This window comes from Colletotrichum jinshuiense, chromosome 7 (genome assembly GCF_051148585.1).
Source record: "Colletotrichum jinshuiense chromosome 7, complete sequence".
NCBI lineage: Eukaryota > Fungi > Ascomycota > Sordariomycetes > Glomerellales > Glomerellaceae > Colletotrichum > Colletotrichum jinshuiense.
The window spans coordinates 3,785,132-3,807,351 of NC_139314.1; the positions used below are offsets into that span (position 1 = coordinate 3,785,132).

General features: G+C 52.7%; 2 protein-coding genes across 2 annotated transcripts; both read left to right on the top strand.

Moving 5' to 3' along the window:
* Nucleotides 1-1,007: 1,007 nt before the first annotated feature.
* EsH8_VII_000986 (TauD/TfdA dioxygenase family protein) lies at nt 1,008-2,383 on the top strand (the record flags this gene model as incomplete). The annotated part of the gene is made up of 6 exons (XM_083271119.1): nt 1,008-1,361; nt 1,424-1,755; nt 1,828-1,949; nt 2,023-2,101; nt 2,165-2,191; nt 2,245-2,383. 6 exons carry the CDS (start codon nt 1,008-1,010, stop codon nt 2,381-2,383), a joined length of 1,053 nt encoding a protein of 350 aa, XP_083128676.1.
* Nucleotides 2,384-3,831: 1,448 nt separating this feature from the next.
* Nucleotides 3,832-20,895, top strand: EsH8_VII_000987 (uncharacterized protein; the record flags this gene model as incomplete). Its single annotated transcript, XM_083271120.1, has 4 exons — nt 3,832-6,403; nt 6,463-7,889; nt 7,948-11,551; nt 11,609-20,895. The coding sequence occupies 4 exons, from the start codon at nt 3,832-3,834 to the stop codon at nt 20,893-20,895; spliced, it is 16,890 nt and encodes a 5,629-aa protein (XP_083128677.1).
* Between the last annotated feature and the right edge of the window lie 1,325 nt (nt 20,896-22,220).

Here is a 22,220-nt window from a genome sequence, read left to right on the forward strand (position 1 = left end):
AATAGGATCTAGGGGAGTGTCCCACGTGACATGCTACTGATGTGGCTATTTTCTTTGATCACAAAATCATTTTACTTATTCGGTAATAGTATGTAAGAGAAGAGTTGTGTGTAGCCAAACTATACTTTGTGAATAAATCAAAGATTAGAGTTTAAAAAGCATCTATAAAATGAAAACTTAGAAAAGGTTACATTCTAGACCTATCTAAAAGGTAAAAGCTTGCCTAAACAGCTTATCCTAGATACCTCGAGTCATGTTCAAAAAGCTTATTGTTAGCCCTAAAGCATTACTTACTTCAAAATAGTACACTTGTTGCATGCTTGAGGTTACTTATACTACACAGTAGAATAGTGTGAAATAGATGGCTTGTCTTGTTAACTATAGACTGGGGGTGAAGGTCTATTTGTACTTTAATTGGGACTATCGCAATGCGGTGACTTGGTCGGCCTAGATACGTGGGTCTATAAATCAGGCTGTATAAGGCTACCTGAATGGGTTACAGCATCACGACAACACTAATAGGTTGATTCCTTAGATTGACTCAATATATACTGGATCAGCACTGTATATAGATAGATGAAGTGTTTCTAGAGCGATCAGCTTCTCTCTAGAATCAATTACATACAGCATGGGGTGACGTGCTAGACGCACTATCATTAAGATTTCGTCACACTGTATGTCTGCAAACTCGCGGTTACAGCTAATATTAGAGATCCTAGCCCCGGTGTCCCCGGAAAGCACGGAAACCGTATTCAGTAGACCCCTACATTTTCTTTGTGCTGTTTTTATGAATAACTCCGTATAGTGAATAAACTTCCCGCTCCAGACCTTCTCGGGGTTTTTTTGAAAAAGGTAAGAATTGACATGACTTCAGATTATGTTTACCTGCTTCTTATTGACGGAGTAAATGTATTGAGCGTGGCTTCCTTAAAGACCAGCACTGAAGCGCTTTGTTGATTTGAGAAACAGGCAATTCAGAAGCAACCTGATTAATATCGATATACAACATGCCTTACATCCGGAAGCCGCTCACTCCCTCCGGAGCACTCGACTGTTTCGAATGGCGTGAACTGACGCCTGTTATTGGAAGGGAGTACCCTTCGGCCCAGCTTACAGATATCATGGCCAACGACGCAATGTTACGAGACCTTGCAATTGCCGTTTCACAAAGGAATGTTGTCTTTTTCCGTAATCAGAAAGTAAACGCCAACGACATGAAAATAATTGCCCAGAAACTCGGGGAATTGACCGGAAAACCAGCAACCTCCAAGTTGCATGTTCATGCCCTATCAAACAGCAAGAGGGGCGATTATACGGATTTGGGGACTGCAGACGATGAGGTGACCATCATCTCTAACCAGGTAAAATACTTTTCCTAGTCGAAGCCATGAATACTCTCGGCTGACAAGCCATTTTACTACAGACCGGTGCCCAGTTTTTCCATGAGGAGCCGGACCGTTTGGCGAGCGAAGGCTGGCATTCGGACATCAGCACCGAGAACATCCCCTCTGACTATGCCATCTTCAAGATGCGCAGTCTACCCGCAGAGTCCAGGTCTGGTGGTGACACTCTCTGGGCATCGGGATACGAGGCATACGACCGCATGTCGGCGCCCCTGAAGCGAATGGCTGAGGGACTGACCGCGACTCATCGCGACGACGTCTTGATTGAAATCGGCCAGAAAACACCTGATACGATGCTAGCAGAGAACAGAGGCTCGCCAGATAATCGCGGCCTGGACTTTACCGTGTGTCAGTAAGCATAGATTCCCTATTGATCTGACGAGTATTTCCCCTAGATGAGGTTGCTTTTCTAAACCCCACTTAGCCCTGTCATCAGAACGAATCCCGTCACTGGATGGAAGTCTCTCTACGGGGCTTGTGGACAGATTGCGCCTGGCTGGATCGATGGAGTCAGAAAGCGTGAGAGCGACATGCTCAAAGACTACTGTAAGATAATCCGTCATGGGCATTTGGGCCTTGAAAGCATTTTTGGCAGCCATACTTAGTAATCTTGAATCAGTCTTGGAGCTCATCGCAATGAATCACGACCTCCAGGTGCGATGGAGATGGGAAAAAGACGACGTGGCCATCTGGGACAAGTAAGCCGTGCTAGATATTTCTTCTGTCTGCCAATGCCGTTGCTGACCATTGTCTCTGAACAGTCGGTCAAGTTTCCACAGTGCTACCTTGTGAGTTTTATCATTCCCATATTTCACCATGCCATAGCTAATGAAATCTCAAGCGACTACCATGGACTACGTCTGGCCCAGAGAGTGGCCTCTGTGGGCGAGAAGCCTTATTACGACCCGGCTTCTATTTCGCGCCGAGAGGCACTCCGTCTCGAGGCAGAGATGAAGGATAAGTCTTCAAATGAGTCATGATCATGAATGATCAATCACTGCGATTTTATTGGACCGAGAATAGTCTAGGCGGCAATTATTTAGAAAGTTCGACTTGTGATCGTTCGCACTCTGCGACCGTGACAGAAATCTGGCAGCTGTAGAGCCCCCATAATCAATCTCGAGAGGTAAGCGCGCAGCATGCTGATAGATGGGTCGGGTCATGTATTGTAGCTAGCTTGTCTGAGATTTTTAGGTACAATGGGCGCTCTTTGCCCTTTTCAGGGACTGTATAGGCGTCAACTCTGCACTCTGCAATAGAATATAGTATTGCCTTTGCTAAATGGGCTTGAATTTGTTCATTTATTTCTAGTATTCACTATCGGTATCAAGTTGAAACAGGTTAATGTGCAGCCAAAATAGTTCAGCTTATACGGAAGTAGTAGAAACCCACCAAACAGCCAACTCTGAATTGTGTATGTACCTATGGGGATTAGGTCAGGGCAAACTTTTCCACCACAGAGCGAAGGTTCAACACTAATGCAAGTAATGGGCCGCCCTGACTAGCTAGGACACTGGAAGAACAAGGAAGACGTTATTTTCTAGAATATTTTAACTTTACTATACGGAGTCCTCGTATACCGTACTACATATATTTTCTAGAATGATTTAACTTTACTATACGGAGGCCTCGGACACCTTACTACATTTATTTTCTGGAATAATGTAACTTTACTATACGGAGTCCTCGTATACCTTACTACATATATTTTCTAGAATGATTTAACTTTACTATACGGAGGCCTCGGATACCGTACTACATAAGCTTTTGTATGTGAAAATTAATATTAAACTTGCAAAGCAATAGCGGCATACACGGAGTATATTCACCATATAAACATTTGTTGTGACATAAATGCTGCTAGGGCATGATTCAGGTTGCCTCTGTTAAATTCGTGAAAGAGTGGGCGCTCCAGATATTTGTCTCTTGTACGTGCTAGAGGCCACTTTTAACAGAGCCTATACCCGACTTGATGTCTTTACGCTAATTAACATAACTTTCGGCATGGCTGAGGTTAGTTAAAACAGTTCCTACAGCTATCTTCTCAACACAGATTGTAGTAATACAATACCTATGTGGGTTATAGAATAAGTATGTTGTATGTATTAAAAGAAGTTTTCAAGCTTTGAAGAGTTTTTATGGAGAGCATTGTGACTATTTCCCGTGTTGCTTTCTTCTTTGAATGTCCGACGGTTATGTCTAATGCATCGTCAATTTAGAATATTGCCTTGCACAGTGTCTTGCATTACAAAAAGTCCAAGATACAGTAGTCGAGAAGACCACTCGCATCACATGTGGATAGACGTGATCGGGCAAGCTCCTTGATTATCAATTTCCATGGTAAATTTTGAATACTCGAAGCAGTTTTCTTCTTCTACTACCGCCACGGTGTTGTCTATCTTCTGGCCTTCTGTGCATCTCCCCTGCTATGGACCTGACCAACAACTCGCTCATCGTCAAACGGGTGACCTCTAAATCTGCCGCAGCATCAAGTCGGGTGCCGTTCGATATTTCTCATCAGCAGCTCAATGAACTGCCCGACGCAAGCAATCCAGCAATGCCATCTAATACCCTCTCCAAAGAAGACGAGCAACGCGTGCTGGAATGGAATTCCGAGCAGCCTCCTTCCAGTCTCAGCACTATTCCCCTCGAAATTTCCGCGCGCGCAGAATGCAATCCAGACGCCGCAGCAGTCGAGGGACCCGACGGGATCCTAACCTTCGCTCAGCTTGAAGACGCCAGCACCCGATTTTGCCAGGACCTGCGCAACCGGGGCGTGGGATCGGGGGATCGCGTTTTGTTCTGCTGCGTCAAAGAAGCTTGCTCTATTGTTTCTATTGCGTCAATTCTCAAACTCGGAGCTGTTGCTGTACCAATCGATCCTTCACACCCGCCGAGTCGACAGCGCGCTGTCGCCGAGGCTGCTTCGGTCAAGTTTGGCTTGGTGGCGCCGGTTTATCTGAACGCTTTCCGTCAGCAGCTCCCGTTTGTCACTGCAATAAATATTCCTAGCTGCGCATCTCTTTTCGTCAATGATCAACTCCAGAGTTCCCGGCTGTCGAACTCGTCTTGGGATAGTCAAAGCGATTTCCCTACGCCTCCTTCGTCCCTGTCGTCATCTTTTCCAATACCCGGTCCACAACCCACAGATATAGCCTTCATCTTGTTTACTTCTGGTTCCACGGGAGCCCCGAAAGGTGTCCTCCTCGACCATTGCGCCATCTGTACATCCGCTAGCACTCACGCTCTTGTTCAGTGCGTGTCCCCATCCACTCGCACGCTGCAGTTTTCGGCGTTCACCTTTGACGTTAGCCTTTACGATGTTTGGTCCACCTTGATCCGTGGTGGCTGCGTGGTTTTCGTCCCCGAGTCTCAGTGCCTGAACGACCTGGCTGGCGTTATCAACTCGCACCGGATCACTTTCGCCGCCCTCACCCCGGCTTTGATATCGACCATCTCACCCAGCCAAGTCCCTGGCCTCGAAGTCATGACGGTCGTGGGCGAGGGTCCAACGACGGACCTGGTCGACACGTGGGCGTCGGAGCTGCACCTTGTCAATGGATATGGATCCGCCGAGGCATCAACCTGCAATCCGGCTCTCATGACGCCGGGAAGACGCGCTAATTGGATCGGCCGTTCGGTCGGGGCGTGCTCGTGGATAGTCGACCCGGATAATCACCAAAAGCTGATGCCTGTTGGTGAGGTTGGCGAGCTTGCCATTGAGGGCTCCACTATGGCGCGTGGCTACCTAGACAATGAGGAGGAGACGAAGTCCAGGTTCATCAGCCCCCCGCCATGGTGTCCGCGGCCGACCTCGCGCATGTACTTGACCGGTGACCTAGTCGCCTACTGCCCCGAAAGCAACGACGGTAGCATGATATGCGTGGGCCGCAAAAGCGATGTTCTTAAGCTGAAGGGGCGAAGAATTGATTCGGGAGAGATTGAGTGCCATATCAGAGCTGCCTTGACGTTTTCGATCCTCGCAGCCGTACAAGTCGTCGACAAGGATGCTCCTCGGCTTGCCGCCTTCGTCTGTATGGGTACCAGTACTTCCTTGCCTGAGTCTGGCGCCCAATTTGGCGATGTTGTGGTATCGACCATGACTCCCGATCTGCAAAACCAGCTCCAACAGCTCCGCCAGCACCTGCACGAACGCCTGCCTCCTTACATGGTTCCGTCAATTTATGTGCCCCTGGAAACGATGCCAGTGTTGACATCGCGAAAGATTCACCGAAGGCTCCTGGCTCAGTTTGGAAACGACTTGACGACGGAGCAACTCCGTACATTTTCCCTTGCCCTGGACCGGACAGGAGAATCGCCTCCCGAAAACCAGGATGAAGACACTCTCGCATCGTTGTGGGCCAGTGTTCTGCGCCTGAAAGCTCCACCTTTCCTAGAAGATGACTTTTTCGCCCTTGGTGGTGACTCTATCGCAGCTATTCGGCTGGTGGCTGAGGCTAGACGCTCGCAGATTACCTTGACAGTTGAGGATGTCTTTTTGAACCCCAATCTGAAGCAGATGGCTGGCGCCGTTCGACCACTTCACGAAGAAGACGGCCCCGGCCCGGAACATGCTGGCCTGGATTCAGCGAAGCTAATGGAAGAGGCTGCCGCCGCATGCAAGGTCTCGATCAGCCAGGTCAATGATTTGTATGCGGCTACTCCTTTTCAGGAGGCGATGCTTGCCCTGTCAACCCAGAACCCGGGATCCTATGTCCGCACCGTCCTTTTCAAGCTGGATGAGTCCGCCGACATGGATCTCTTTGTTCAAGCGTGGCGTACCGCCTATGAGGTCTTCCCGGTTCTGCGCACGAGGCTTTTCCAAGCGCGCAATGGAGTCTCGTACGTCGTGGTAATCGATGAACCTTTAGCTGTCGCCTCTTTCAGCAGCTCTGATATGCCAACCATCTTTATGGACTCGTCACTACCACTTGTGAAATTTGCCATGTCAAGGCCAGAGCGACTTTTCGCGTGGGTATCTCATCATGCTACCTATGACAGTTAGTTCACATAGCCCCTGAGCCCGCCGCAGAGAAATCTTGCTGACCGGATTCTGTAGCCTGGTCCGATTCGCTCATCTTGGAAGCCGTGTCGCGTATCTACAGACACCCTACCGTCAGGGCCATCGACTTGCTTTCGAACTCGATCTCGGCTAAAAAGTTCTCCATCCACTGCTCCAAGGTTGCCAAGCATCCGGAAACGGCTTCGTTCTGGAAGGGCCGCCTCGGCAATCCTGAGACCCTGTCACACTATCCGCGTCCCTGTCAGAACCGCAAAACACGTCCAGACCGATTGCTCAATTACAGTTTAAATATCGGATATCATGCCTCCAGTGGTATCACGACGGCTAACATTATACGAGCAGCGTGGGCGCTGGTGGTATCATGCTATTCCGGCGCCCAGAATGTTGTTTTCGGCTCCGTGACCGCCGGCCGCACCTTGGCCATCCAGGATATAGACCGTGTGGCGGCTCCTACACTGGCCACCGTCCCATTGACCTTTCAAGTCCATCCGGACCAGTTCGTGTTGGCATTTCTAAAGCAGGTGCAGAATGATGCGGCGCATATGATGTCGTTCGAACAGGTTGGCATTCAGAACCTCAAGACCATGTGCGGCAGCCCCAGGGCCGGCGAGTATACCAGTCTTCTCGTTATCCACCCAGACCAGCCGGATCCCTTCGCTAGGTTTGTGGAATCGCTGGACGACACGATCCAAGCGCATGATGACAGTATCGCGCGGTCCGAATTCCACTCAGATCCCATCACAATTGACTGCTTCCTCAAGTCCCAAGGTGCAGATCTCTGCGTCGCGTACGACTCGGTACAAGTCTCGCCGGCGCAAATGTCTCACATTATGCCGGTTTTCGAGCTGGTTCTGTCTCAGTTCTGCGCCGTAGCTTCAGCTCAGAAGTCCGATATGCTGCTCAGAGATGTCAGTTTACTTCCAAAGTCTCATTTGACCACCATTATGGATTGGAACGCTTCCGTACCACCTGCTGAGTCGTCAACCTTGCACGAGTTGGTCGACGCTCAGGCACGTCTACATCCGGAGAAAGTAGCTGTCGTCGGTCCAGATCAGAGTTGCACGTTCGCAGATCTATCTCGAGCATCCACACGGCTGGCCAGAAGTCTGAAGGCTGGTGACAAGGTAAAGCCAGGTACATGTGTTATTCTCTGCTTCGAGAAGAGCGCACTTGCGATTGTGAGTATGCTCGCTGTCCTCAAATGTCAAGCACCCTTCCTGTCTGTGCCACACCCTGCCGGTGAGACTGGTGAATATCCCGTTGAACGCATCAAAGGTGTTTTTGAGAAAGTCAAGGCGAAGACAATCCTGTGCTGTCGGGGGTCTGACGAGAAATTTTGCGTCAATGTTCTGGGACTAGAGCCTGTTGCTGCTAATGCTATTCTGCACTCAAATGGCGGGGAGGATCAGGAGCAGCTCGACCCTGTCTCCCCAGAGGGCATCGCTTATATTATGACAACATCCGTAAGTAAGCGCCGACCATCCTACGGAAGATATATGCTGATCGAAACGTTTTCTCAAGGGCTCGACAGGTTATCCCAAATGCGTACAGGTCAGTCACCGGGCCATATGCACAAGCTTGCTTGCCCAGGCACACGCCATGGATATCGGCCTCTGGACTCGCGGCTACAACTTCAGCACCTACACATTTGATACATGTATCTCGGACATCTTCCTCCCGCTCGTCAAAGGCGGGTGTGTGGTAGTTCCGTCGGAGCACGACCGTCTCAACGACCTCGCCGGAAACATAGCCCGACTCCATCCCAACTTTGCCTTCCTGACGCCCACAGTGCTGGGTTTCCTGGACCCTGCCCAGATCAAGTGTTTAAAAACCATAGCGTCGACTGGGGAGGCCCTGGGCAGCCCTGTGGCTAGGCGCTGGATCGCCGCTGGGGTTCGGCTGCTCAACGCGTACGGCCCTGCCGAGGCGGCAGTGATATGTACCGTTGGGGAAGTGGCAAAGGACTGTTCAACCCCTACCAACATTGGCAAAGCAATTGGCTCGGCAGCATGGATCACGTCTACTAGCAACCCTGACGAATTGGTGCCACTCGGCTGCGTAGGGGAGATTTTGATCGAAGGCCCGATCCTCTCCAGCGGCTACCTTGGCGAACGGGAGAAGACGGCAGCTGTATTCCTCCCGACGACTCGATGGCTGGCTAAGAGCCGCAGGTTTGGAGTCTACCGGACCGGAGATCTGGGAGTTTTCAACCAAGACGGTTCCATTACTTACCTGGGCCGGAAAGACTCGCAGATCAAGTTGAATGGGCAGCGCATTGAGTTGGCCGAAATTGAACACCACCTCACCGTCGTGGTCAAAGACCGACCCGTGGCTGCCGGTGTTGTCAATCGTGGAGGAAAGTCCAAGATCGTCGCCTTCATTGCCAGAGAAGACGATGTATCCGAAGGGAAAGGGCCGCTCCTACTGGGTGTGACCCCGGAGTTTGCGGCAGAAGCCAACAAGATCCTAGAAAGCCTCGCGGGCGTACTACCTGGTTACATGACCCCGTCTGCATTCATCCCTGTTTCCTATATGCCCAGATCGAAGCCGTCCATGAAGACGGATCGCCGACCGCTGCAGGATCAAGCCAATGCCCTTTCTGACAAAGCATTCCACCGGTACTGCAACTTGAGCGACGAGCCTCTGGAGACCGAGGAGCTGGAGGACCACGAACGCCTGCTCCTCAGCATGTGGGAGTCGGTGTTGGGCAAGAAGTTTGGCTCCGTCTCACGAGAGGAAACGTTTCTCCGTCTTGGCGGAGATTCAGTCTCGGCCATGAAGCTTTCACGATTTGCTCGCAACAAGGGCTATCGTTTAAGCGTGCAAAGTATCTTCAGGAAAGGCAAACTGCGGGATATGGCGGCTGAAATGTCAAGGCTCGAATCCAAATCTGAGACCCAGCCGACACCTTCAAACGAGCCCGGCAGGCTGCGCTCCAAGGCCACGAAACAGCTTCAGGTTTCTGCTGACCAGATCGAGGCCATCTACTCCTGTTCGTCACTTCAGGCTAGCATGTTTGCCGCGTCCATGGGCACTGCGGACCTCTACGTTAACCGCAGCATTTTCAGACGCGTGGCTTCCCTGGACACTGACCGATTCATCTGGGCTTGGAGCACAGCCGTAGCAGCCATACCGATTCTACGGACTCGCATCTTCCAGGATGATAAATCGCACTTGCATCAGGCTGTATTGGCCCCTGCTCCTTTGAAGGTGGAACGATATACCGGCACCCTCCAGGCTTGGCTCGCCCAAGACAGACAGCTCATTATCCGTCCAGGTTCGGCACTGACAAGATACGCTTTGCTTCAGGATCCCGAAAAGCCTGAAACTCAGTATTTTGTTTGGGTTATACATCACTGTCTATATGATGGACCAACGTACGACATGATCATCTCGGTTGTCAACGAGATTTATAGAAGCGGCCGCACCTCGGCGAGGCTCTCGCCGTTCTCCAACTTCATAAAGCATGTACAGCAGAACGGGCAGGGCGAAAAAACGGCCGAATTCTGGCACAAATACCTTGAAAACTCTACATGTGCGACCTTACCTCGAACCCGGGCTGCATCAAACACGTCCTCCGCCAGCTTCTCCCAGTTCGAGTCACGGCTGGAGGTATCAGAGGCCCGGGCATCTTCGGCCGTGCTAAGTGCGGCACTTGCTCTTGTATTATCCCGCTACACCGGTACATGCGACCTTACGTTTGGGACGGTCCGGAGCGGGCGAGACACTGAACTGGACGGTATAGACACCATCCTTGGCCCCGCGATCGCGACGGTTCCTACTAGAGTCAAGTGGTCCTCGACCGAGACTATATCATCTTTGCTGGGACGGCTCCAGAGGGAGGTTGCAGACGTAATACCACATCAGCAATTTGGTCTACAAGACATTGCCCGTGCGACTGGATCCAAGGCCTGCGCGTTTGACGTTCTGCTCGTAGTTCAGCGTGGTCAAGGTACTTCTCCGCAACTCGAGGGCCACCAACAAACTATCGGCCCCTTTGCCGACTTTCACACGCATCCGTTAAACATTGAGTGCGTTTTTGGAGACGGGCAGCCCCGTCTTATTGTGCAATACAAACCCTCTGTAATTGCAGAAGAGGAGGTGCAGCTTCTGATGTGGCAGCTAGACTTTGTCTCGTCTCAGCTATGCGATGGCGACAAAGATGGCCGGACTGTGGGTGAGATCACTCTGCTAAGCCCACAGGAGCGAGAAAAGATCATGGTCATGGCAGGGAACCCAGTCGTGCCTGTCAAGTCCACCGTGGCCGACTTCTTTCGTGGCCAGGCTATCCGCTATCCGGAATGTTTGGCCGTTGCAGGACGAGAAATCTCGTTCACATACGCCGAACTTGACAAACTTAGCGACCAGCTGTCGTGCTACCTTCTGGATACCCGGGAGACTGCCCATCAGGAACAGCAGCACTATGTCGGTCTTGTGTTCGAGCGATCGCCCATGTATGTGGTTTCCATGATGGCAGTGCTTAAGACGCCACGCACCGCCTTCGTTCCTATCGACCCGGCGTGGCCGGAAACCAGGATCTCCGCCGTGGCGAAGCAGCTAGACATGAGGCAGGTTCTTGTCTCTGAAACCCAGTGTTCGCGGATCTCCAGTATCGCAAAGGGATTGCACCCCATCGTCGTTACGGCAAAGACGCCAAGCCACCTGGCTAATATTGGACATCAGCGCCCTCTGTCACCAGCTCTGGACGATGTAGCATATGTGATCTTCACTTCAGGCACCACGGCGACCCCTAAAGGAGTGGTCATTGAGGAGGCTTCCCTGGCCACCAGTCTTTATAACCGAGCTCGCGTCATGAACGTCTCGCAACGTACACGCACTCTACAATTCGCCAGCCATGCCTTTGACGCTTCTTTCGACGAGATTCTGATGCCCCTCATAGCGGGCGGGAGTGTGGCAGTCCCTGCCTCGGATGAATTGCAGGACGACCCAGCCGGGGCTGTGCGTACTATGGGCGTCAATTTCGCCTTTCTGACGCCAACAGTGGTGCACGCACTATTCACCCCAGCTGCGGTGGCCGGTTTGCTAGAAAGCCTCGTGCTCCTGGGCGAGCGGATGACGGATGAGGTCATGAACGCATGGCGGGGTGCCGTGACGCTGTTCAACGGTAAGATGATGATAGAAGGTTGTTTTGGTTGGGATTTTGCTAATCATAACTCTATAGGCTACGGGCCGAGCGAGTGCACCATCGCCGCAACGATCCAGCACCACTCGGCCGCAAGAGCAGACCTAGAGGCGAACAATATCGGCCGGCCAAGCGGCTGCCGCGTGTGGATCACGAGCGCGGATGATCATTCCCGGCTCGTACCGCTCGGGTGCGTCGGGGAGATTTGCATCGAAGGACCCATCCTGGCCCGAGGATATTTCGGCACCACTGGCTCTGCATCTTCTTTTATCGAGCATGGCTCTGGCTTTTTCGGCACTGACACTATCAAGCGGCTCTACAAAACAGGCGATTTAGGCCGGATGAACCTCGATGGCTCTATTACCATCCTTGGGAGAAGAGATTCGCAGGGGAAGCTGAGAGGTCAACGACTTGACTTGGGCGAGATTGAAAGCTGCATTAAAGCGAGCAAAGAGATGCCCGAAAAGGCAACCGTCGTAGTGGAAATCGTTAAGATGGGAGCCATTGGGCAGTCCGAAGCGTCGGAAATGCTGATAGCCTTTGCCTGCCTCCACTCACATTCCAAAATCAACCTGAACGAGCCGCCTCTGCTTGTCGAGCCAAACGACACCTTTTCGGCTTCTTGGTTGCGTATTCAGCATCATCTCAAAGGCTCTCTTCCAGATTACATGGTACCATCCATATCGGTGCAGGTTTCTCACATTCCATCCAACCTCGGCGGCAAAAGGGATGGCCAGGCGCTGCGACGTCTCATGGCGCGACCCATGGAGGAGCTCGCACCGTATCTTGCTAAACAGGGTAAAGAAACAAAACGACCACCCCGTAATTTGACGGAAGTCGGGCTCCGTCGACTTTGGTCCCGGGTTCTCGGCATCGCAGAGGAAAATATCGCGCTGGACGACGACTGGGTTAAGCTTGGCGGGCACTCTCTCAACGCGGTACAGCTCGCGTCACTAGCGCGATCCGAGAACGAGAAGCTGTCGATGCTGAATGCCCGCATGGTCTTGCGTCACCCGACTCTCCATGATATGGCTGAGGCCGTCGAGAAAGCCTTTGTTGCTCCACGCTTCAAGGCGGTCAGCAGGGATTCGCCGCGGCCATTTTCCCTCATGGGTTCTTCGGCATCTACCATAAGACAAGCAGCTGCGCGATCTGTACGACTCGACGTTGCTGATGTACAAGACATTCTTCCCCCCACGCCGCTCCAGGAAGCTATGTTGGCAACATCTCTACAAAAACCTGGCTCATACTTCAACACATTCGCCTACCGGCTGCCGGACCAGATCAAGGTCGATCGCCTGCATACTGCATTAGAGGCTCTTGTTGCCGCCAATGATATCCTCAGAGCCCGATTCTGCCTACTTGATGAGAAGCCCACATTGGTAGTTTTGCAGCCAGAAACTGCTTTCTCGTGGGAGATCCTCGAAGCCCGCGATTTGCAAGAAGTACAGAGACATACTGTCGCTGCTATAGAAACAGGCACTCGCCTATCCCGGTTTATTGAAGTCCACTTGACGGGCGGTGGCATCTTCTTAGTCTGGATCCTCCACCACGCCTGTTATGATAAGCGCTCCATGTCCCTCATGCTTGGCCAGATCGAGCACTTGTACTACGGACATCCGTCAATGTCCCCGCCGCCGCCGTTTTCTATGTACGTCTCCTGGTGCCAGCAGCTTGTATCCGAAAAGCGTGGACAAGAGTTTTGGAAGCTTTACCTGTCGGAGCCGGCCGTTTCCCGCCTCCCATTTCGCGACGTCGGCGAGCCTGAACCCAACAGCAGTCTCCATCGATCATTTGACTGCAGATCTCACTCGGAACAGAACCACGGCGCAACAGATGCAACCATCCTCCGTGCGGCCTGGGCGCTGGTCCTTTCCTTGTTTTGTGATGCTCCCGCTGTCTGCTGGGCCATAACTCTCTCGGGTAGAGATGGCGAGCTGGAGGTGCTGTCCGACGTGGTTGGCCCTACACTCACCACAGTACCTGTTCGCGTTTCGATCCGGCCAGACGAGACGGTGGAGGTATTCCTCAACCGCATGCAGAGAGATGCCGGCGAGATGGCCGAGTTTGGACAATTAGGGGTTCAGAACATTGCACAGTTGTCTGCTTCAGCGAGGGCCGCGTGTCGCTTCAACACGCGCCAAGTCATATCACTGATGGAGCCGAACGATGCCGGCTATGACCGCTTGATCGGCATAGCGCCCGTTTCTGAACAAGTTTTGGGAACCGAGAGGGTGAATCAGCTGGACTGCGCGCTGGTTATTGAATGCACCATTGTCGTCGGCAAGGGAAAGTTGAAGCACCATATCAACGCATCTTTTGACGACAAAGCGATCTCCCGTGTAGAGGTAGATGCCATGCTAGACTGCTTTGAGCTTGTCACGAAGCAGTTGCAGGAATCCCCTGGCTCCAAAACGGTGAGGGAGGTATGGACTGCCGGACAGGATTCGGAACCCGTCAACCTTGCAGACTACCACATCCGGAAGCCTAGCACCGTCAGATGGGAAACGGATGTGCTTAGAAATAAGCTCAGCGTTGTATCCGAAACGCCACACAGCTTTCAAATTGTCTCATCACTCAGAAAGCAGCCTGTTCCCCGTGGTGCTATTGGCGAATTGCGGGTTATAGCAGCAACCCACACGTGTGTTGACACAGGATATCTGGCGCGCATATCGAGAAATGAAATACGGATCCTCGGCCGTAAAGAGAATAAGCGATATGTTGATGGCGACATAATCATCCTCGAGGAAGTCGAGCATGTGGTACAGGAGTACTTCCCGGGTGCCAAGGTTGTCGCCGAGGTTGGGTTGTTCAATGCCCAGGGCCGCGAGCCCGAGCCCAGCCTCGTGTGCTTTATTGGGAGCCAAAACGAAAGCATACCGGAAAGCCTGGTCGTTAAAAGGCACCAAGACATGCTGCGAAGCAGTTTTCCCCCAGGCCTTATTCCCTCGGCACTTGTTCTCCTAGACATCCCTTGCCTGCCCAGCGGGCAAATTGACAGACGCACCCTACAAAACCTGGCACGCGACCTACCGCAATCAAGGTTCCTGGGACGCGTGGCGGATGGCATGGAGACTGAGCCGTGGGAAACAGATCACAAGATGATTTTGTTCCAGCTCTGCGCTGACATATTGGGACTGAACTTGGACCAAATATCTCCTTGGTCAACCTTCATTGGCCTTGGCGGCGACTCCATGGCGGCGATCCATCTAGCATCCCGTTTGCGCGCAAAAGACATGCAGCTCAGCGTCACAAATATCCTGCGGCGCCAACCGCTGTCCTCACTGGCTGCTATCATGGTTAAAATCAATGACGAAACCCAAACTCAACAGCACCAATACGCCGCAGATGACGGCGGATCTGCACCCCTCTGCCCCATGCAGAAGCTATTCTTCCAGCTTTCTCCCGATGGATGCAACCACTTCAACCAGAGCTTGCTGCTCCGGCTGTCGGGGAACGTGACGACTTCGATGCTGGAGCAGGCACTATGCAGCCTCGTCGCACACCATGATGCTCTTCGAGCTTGCTTTCAACCGAGCGACAAGGGGTGGCAGCAGAGTTTTATCCCAGGGGCATCACCCATCTTGGGAGTTTGCGACATCTCAACTGACATACAGCTGAAGAAGGAGCTGTCACGGGTGCAGCAGAGTCTGGATATACAGAAAGGCATCGTGTTCTCGGCGCAGGTCCTCCGGAGGTCGGACGGTGACAGTTTCCTCTTCTTGGTGGCGCACCATCTCATCATCGACTTGTTCTCTTGGCGCGTGCTTGTTGACGAACTGCAGTTGTTGCTCTCCGGGAAGAATCCCATCCCCGTAGATTTATCTTGGCCCTCGTTTTGCCGCCTGCAGACCCAGAAGCTCGCAGCTCCTGACATCGGGGCCAACTACTCTGGGGACTTTCTTGACTTTTGGGATATGCGAAACAAACCCAACCTGTTTTCTGACATGGTCTCTAACTCGACCGTCTTGGACGAGGCCTTGACTCGGCTGTTTCTGACTGATTCGAACCGAGCACTCGGGACCGAGCCAGTCGAAATCCTGACCTCATCTCTGCTTGTTTCTTTCCTGGAAACCTTCTCCCAAGAGCGTACTGAAGCCCAGGTCTTTCTCGAGGGTCACGGCAGGGACGTGCTGGATGTGGAAGCTTCTCAGACTGTAGGATGGTTCACGACGCTCTTACCACTGAGTCTTGGCCAATACAATCTGGCCAACAACGTCGATGCCCTTTTCCAGGGTCTCCGGCGCATCAAGGACAGTCGGCGGCGGACTGCCCGGGAGTCCATACTCAGCACGGCTCGGAGCCTGTCCGAAGGTGACTTATCCCTGCCGGTTGAGATTCTAATGAATTATCAAGGAACGGCAACTTGGACCCTCAGACAGGAAAATGATGAACTGCTGACGATTGCCACCGATTTTCCCGATTGCTCTGACCATGACATCAGCCCTGACATGCCGCGCATTGGTCTTTTCGAAATTTCCGCCGCTGTAGAAGGGGGCCGTCTCCGCTTGTCGATGCAGCACAATCGCTACATGCGAGAGCAGGACAGGATCGACGACTGGTTTCGATCATGGAAGCACGTTCTGACTGTCGGGCTGCCGGCCCTCGCAGCTCTCGATCCCAGCCCGACGCTCGCAGACTTTCCTTTGCTCTCCTCTTATAACTACGCAGATCTTCACCGGCTCGGACGAATTGAGCTGACGTCGCGCAACCTGTCGTTCGCTGACGTACAAGACATTCTGCCATGTTCAACCGTTCAAGAGGGCATCCTAATGAGCCAGAGTAGAGGCGTTGGCGAGTACGTCGTTCGAGTGGCGTGGGAGGTCCACGGGGCCGTCATGTCAGATCAGTTGGAGCAGGCATGGTTGGCAGTGGTTCAAAGGCACGATTCGTTGCGTACTCTCTTCCTGGAAAGCAATTCTTCTTTTGTTCAACTTGTGCTCAAGTCGTCGCGGCTCACCAAACTCCACCGGGCTGTACTAAAGCACGGCGATGGTTGGGATACGACCACCCTGCTCAACTTGGCCGCCCCTCTCCCATCCTACGATACCTCTCCTCCGCATTGCCTGTCTATCATGACGGCGCCATGGGATGGTTTGGAAAACAGCAGAATATTTATTGTACTCAGCATCAACCACGCCGTCATAGATGGGCACTCTATGGATGTTGTTCTCCGCGAGATGCAGCTTGCCTGCTCCAACAATCTCAAGCCTGGCTCTGGTCCGTCCTACAGTAACTTCATCGCCCTCCAAACGCGGCGCAGAGCCGCTTCGGCCGAATACTGGAACAAGTTGCTGCAAAACGCAACCCCGACCAAATTCCCTGGTAGACAAGCTAAGGGAGGAAACAAGCGCAAGCCTCGCTCAACCCCTAGTCATGTCGAAGCCGTCGTCGACTTCTCCGCCGGCCTGCAGGCTTTCTGTCGGCGAAGTGGCGTGACTATCAGCGACGTGTCGCACGTCGCTTGGGCTGTTGTACTTGGCCTTTACACCGGCTCCCGAGCCCCGGTGTTTGGCTACCTGTTTTCGGGTCGCCAGAGCAGCGAATTGCCAGACGTTCAAGACGCAGTGGGAGTATACATCTCCATGCTCGTTGCCCGAGTCCCGCTCGACAACCGGAGCCTGTCGCTGGAAGATGCGGTCAAAGCAGCGCACGACTCCTTGATCCAGGACATCCAGCACGTCCATTGTTCGCTGGCCGACTTGCAGCACCGGGCGGGCGAGCCGCTGTTCAACACGGGCATCTCTGTTCGCCGTACGACAACAGACAACAGGCAACCCGACAAACGAGGTCCCGTGTTTTTCGAACTGAAGGAATCGACCGATCCGACGCAGTATGACGTGTCCATTTCGATTTCCATTGACGGTAACAATTCGGTGGGCATATCAATGGCCCACTGGCCAGATGCAGTTCCCCGGTTCCAGGTCCAGGACGCGCTTCGGCTATTCATCAAAGTGATGCACGGCATTGCGCACAATCCATCTGAACAGGTCCAGAACCTTCTCCAACGCCTTGCTATCCAAGAATCAGAGGCTGAAGCTTGGCGGAAGCTGGTCCCAAGCCCATCCTCCCGTTCGATCATCAGTTTCATTCAGGAACAGGCAGATGTGGCCGCAGCCGCACCAGCAGTGCACTCGTGGGATGGGAACTTGACATATGCCCGGCTCCTCGAGGAAAGCACTACCCTGGCTGCCCAGCTGGTTTCTCGTGGTGTCAGTGCCGGCCATTTGGTGCCAATTTGCTTCGACAAATCTATATGGAACGTGGTAGCCGTTGTCGGCGTCCTGATGTCAGGTGCCGGTTTTGTGCCGCTAGACCCTGCGCTTCCAGCGGCTGTTATTTCGCAAAGAGTGCAGGCCGTTTCGGCTCGTGTCTGCATAACGTCTCATTCCCACTACAACAACCTCTCCCAGTTCACCGACGTTGTTCTCTTGCCTGAGGCGATCAGGAGCGGCGATGGTTCATCATCGCCGCCACAACTCCCCCAGAGCAAGCTTGAGTCGATTGCATACGTCATCTTCACTTCCGGCAGTACTGGTACACCCAAATCTGTCGCAATAAGTCATGGCGCCCTAGCCAGTAGCTGTGCCGCGCGCCGTGGCCCCATGGGATTTGGTCCAGAATCCCGAGTCTTGCAGTTCGCGTCTCACAGCTTCGACGTCTCGGTGGACGAGATTCTTTTGACGCTCATATCAGGTGGCTGCGTTTGCGTGCCATCTGGGGGGGCGCGTAGGGACGATCTCGCCGGGACGATTGCGGCGATGAAAGTTAACACAGCAATGTTGACTTCCTCGGTGACTCGGATGCTGCTTTCAGGGCCCAAGAATGACATTGGCACCCTCCAACACCTCATTGTGGGCGGGGAGGTGGCCTCGCGCGAGGACATTGCAGCTTGGTCTCTGTGCGTGCCAAGGCTCGACATCGTTTACGGCCCCACGGAATGCGCCATCGCCTCGACCTTGCTTCCATTTGTTTCTGGACCCGAAGCTGCCGGGTGCCTGGGTAAACCCGTCGGTTGTGCCGTGTGGCTCGTCGACCCTGAAGACGAAACCCGACTTGTGCCAGACGGCTGCACGGGAGAAATACTAATTGAGGGGCCCATTATTGCTTCAGGCTATCTGGGAGACCCGGAGAGAACAGCTGCAGCTTTCATTCAAGTTCCCCCTGCTTGGGCAGGGGTTAAGCGCGACAGCAGCTGTCCCCGCTGTCTCTTCCGTACCGGCGACCTCGCTTGGCGGGACGGGGCCGGCATCTTGCACTTTGAAGGACGCAAGGACAACCAGCTCAAGGTGAACGGCATCCGGATTGAGCCTGAAAGCATCGAATGGAACATTAGAGAAGCTTGGCCCGATCCCGGGTGCCAGGTGGTCGTGGATCTGCTTACACGCGGGTCAGATGGAGGTGGCGTCATGTTGGCTGCTTTTACACACATTTCTTCATCTTCTTCACGGCAAGAGTCGCCCCAAGAACTACGAGTTGTGGAGATGACTGAAAATTTCGGGAAAGCAGCCCAAGAGGTGAGAGAGAAGCTGAGCAGCCTTTTGCCTGCCTACATGATCCCTGCCATCTTTATTCCAGTCAACTATATCCCCGTATCGTCGTCAGGGAAGACGGACAGACGTCGCTTGAAGGAGTTGACCCCGAAGCTTGCATTTCCAGGTTTCTCACCTCAAGGTGCGGATGTTGAGGGCGATGCCGAGACCAAGACCGAGACGGAACTCAAGGTTCAATGGGCTCAGGTTCTAGGCGTGCCCCGTAATACCATTAGTCTTAGCTCCAACTTTTTCCAGGTCGGGGGAGACTCCTTCACGGCCTTGCGGCTGTCATCTGCTGCGCGAGCGGCAGGATGCAACCTTCCGGTCGTTGCGATATTCAAACATCCTGTCTTGAAGGACATGGCAAAGGCTGTGGAACGGTCGGTAATTTTAGACCAACAGGAACGGATGCAAGCGGCGATAGAGACGGGGTCGACCACTGTCAAAACCTCGCAACCCTATCCACTAGACAGGCCGTTTGATGCCGTCTTTCCCACCACAGAATTCCAGTCATGGTGCGTCAGTTGCGGGCTGGTCGAGCCACGCGCTTACATGGCCTATTTCGCCATCCATCTCACTGGCTCTCTGAATCCAGACCGACTTGAGACCGCGATTCAAAGGGTAGTCAGCTGTCTCCCCATCCTGCGTACCGTCTTTCTTCGCTCAAGGGATGGAGACATAGTTCAGGCCGTTTTAGGGAACTCTAGCCGGTGTTCCTGGGTTGAACAAGTCGAATGTGCGACCGACGTAGGCTTTGACCACGCGGTCCGCGAGCTGGCTGCCGACAACCTGGCCCAGTCGCCCTTCAGTCTCGGTCAACCTCTTACTAAATTCTTCATTGTGTCTCAACGAGGTGGGAACAGCTGCCTGCTCATACGCCTCTCTCACGCCCAATATGACGCCTTCTCGTTCCGCAGCATCCTAGAGGCTCTACGCAGCGCCTATTCCAATGAGCCGGTCGCCAATGTTCCGACCCTTGAGCAATTTGTGCGTGCTTCGAGTGCAAAATCGCCCGACGGTCCACCTGGTCATAGACATTGGCGGTCGGTGCTCGCGGGGGCCAAACCAACACAACTCCTGCGCCGCGCCGCCCCAATTCCGGCCTTCCCGGACCGATTGTTTTCTCTCCACGTTGATTTCGTACCCGCTGGTGTGGCCGCTGGCTTTACCGCTGCCAACGTCCTCAGCGCTGCATGGGCCTTGGTCCTCGCCCGCATGTCGGCCTGTCCTGACATCCTTTTCGGCCTCGTCATGTCAGGGCGGGGTGACGAGGACGACCTGCAGTCCGCCGCCGCCGGCCCTACCATGAGCTATATGCCTTTCCGTGCCCAATTGCAACATGACTGGTCAGTACGGGACCTCATCGCCGATGCACAACAACAACTCATCGACGGGCTTCCCTTCCGCTACGGACCTTTCTTCGAACCCAGGTCATCCATTCGACCTCGTGAAGCTTTTAGCTCTGTGCTGCAATTTCAGAATCATCAAGTCAGCAAGGGCGTCTATGGAATGGGTTTCGATTTGGGACGCGGCGTCCACGCTCCAAAGGGGGTTGAAGCGGTCGGAAACGAAACTTTCTTGGGGTGCGCGGATCTGTTTGTGTTTGCTGAGCCTAACGAAGCCAGCTTGCTCAAAATCACATTCTCTTACGCCAGTAGCGCGTTGCCGGATAGCATCGTACAAAGAATGGCGGAGGAGCTGGAAAGCTGTATAAAGAGTATGTCTGACGAGGAGGCGTTGCGGAAGCCACTTCCAGATCTCGGCAAGTTAGATGCTGTCTTGCCTGTCTAAGAGCCAATTTGATTCATTAGATAGTTATATGAATCAATACTTTACTACTTTAGCTACCTATTCTCTCCCCAGGTGAATACTTGCCTTTTGTGGAATATGTGACTGGAGCTTATGTGAGCAGTGGACAGGTATATAGAAGCTCTCGACCGGAGTGCCTTTGTACTCTCGCTTCTGGTTTCTTCTGCATGCAGAAAAGCACAGTCGGTCGGGCTATGGAGCAGCCTCGAGCACGATAGGGAGTTGGATGGAATCAGTTACAGGATGGAGAATAAGAGAGCAAGAATGGTGGGAAAGGGACAAGGTTCAGAAAGGATGCCATCGAAGCTATTCGCCCGGCTTTAGGCTTTCTAGCGACCCTTGCAAGAGTACAACCACAAGGGCAAGTGAACATGAGAGATAGGAAGCTTTCTGTCTGATCAGGGTGAAGCTTGCACGTGTAGGCGCCCCCTGATCAGAAACTCATGTTCTGTTTTAAGGGGTGTTACGGTGTTTTACCTATGCACCGCGACTCCTTTTAGAGTCACCTTACATCTCCCCAAAACACTTCCAGTAAGCATCCTGATTTTCAGGTTCGAGTATTATTTGAGTTTGACACAAACAATGGGAAGTTCTTCAATACCAATTGGACGCTTGGCATGAACACAGGATCGACTAAACAAGGCTGGCACAGTTCGGTAGATTTCTCTTCTTTTTCTCTCCTGCAAGCTGTCTTAATTGTATTTCCACCATTTTTTATTGTTTCCACAGGCTACAAGGACCAAGGAAAGACAAGAAATTTAAATTGGACAACACAACTTGCTGCCTAAAGTTTCGTGTGTAATAGTCCAAAGTTAGAGTCTAACGAACGTTTTCTATTCCAGGCGCCGGGTTTGCTGGCTTGCTGTGAGCCAAGAATGAACAAAAGCAGGGCGTTTGCTAAGAATGTTGGGTTATAAGCTCCATTTAACTCGGGCCTAGTTGTTAGACAGGATATTGGCTTGTAGCACCATCGCCTCTCATGGGAGCTTGCATTCAATGGCGATCTACTGGTTGATACGCTCTGTACAAGCACCTCGTCGCAAACATGATTATTTAGTTACAACTATAGAAGAAAAGAAAGGAAAAGACACCGGATGTAAGCCTCGAACTCTAGACCACTTCAAAAATATCGTCAGTTCCGTGGCCATCGTTTTGATTGAGTACAACATAGATGTCAGGGGCCACCACAAAATGAGTGGAAAGCCTTAAAAGACCCTCCACGAGGCTTACCGAGGATGTATATGGGCTTATGAGCCCAATCTCATCATAGTACGTCCTTGAGTACTCCCCTGGCACAACACCTCATC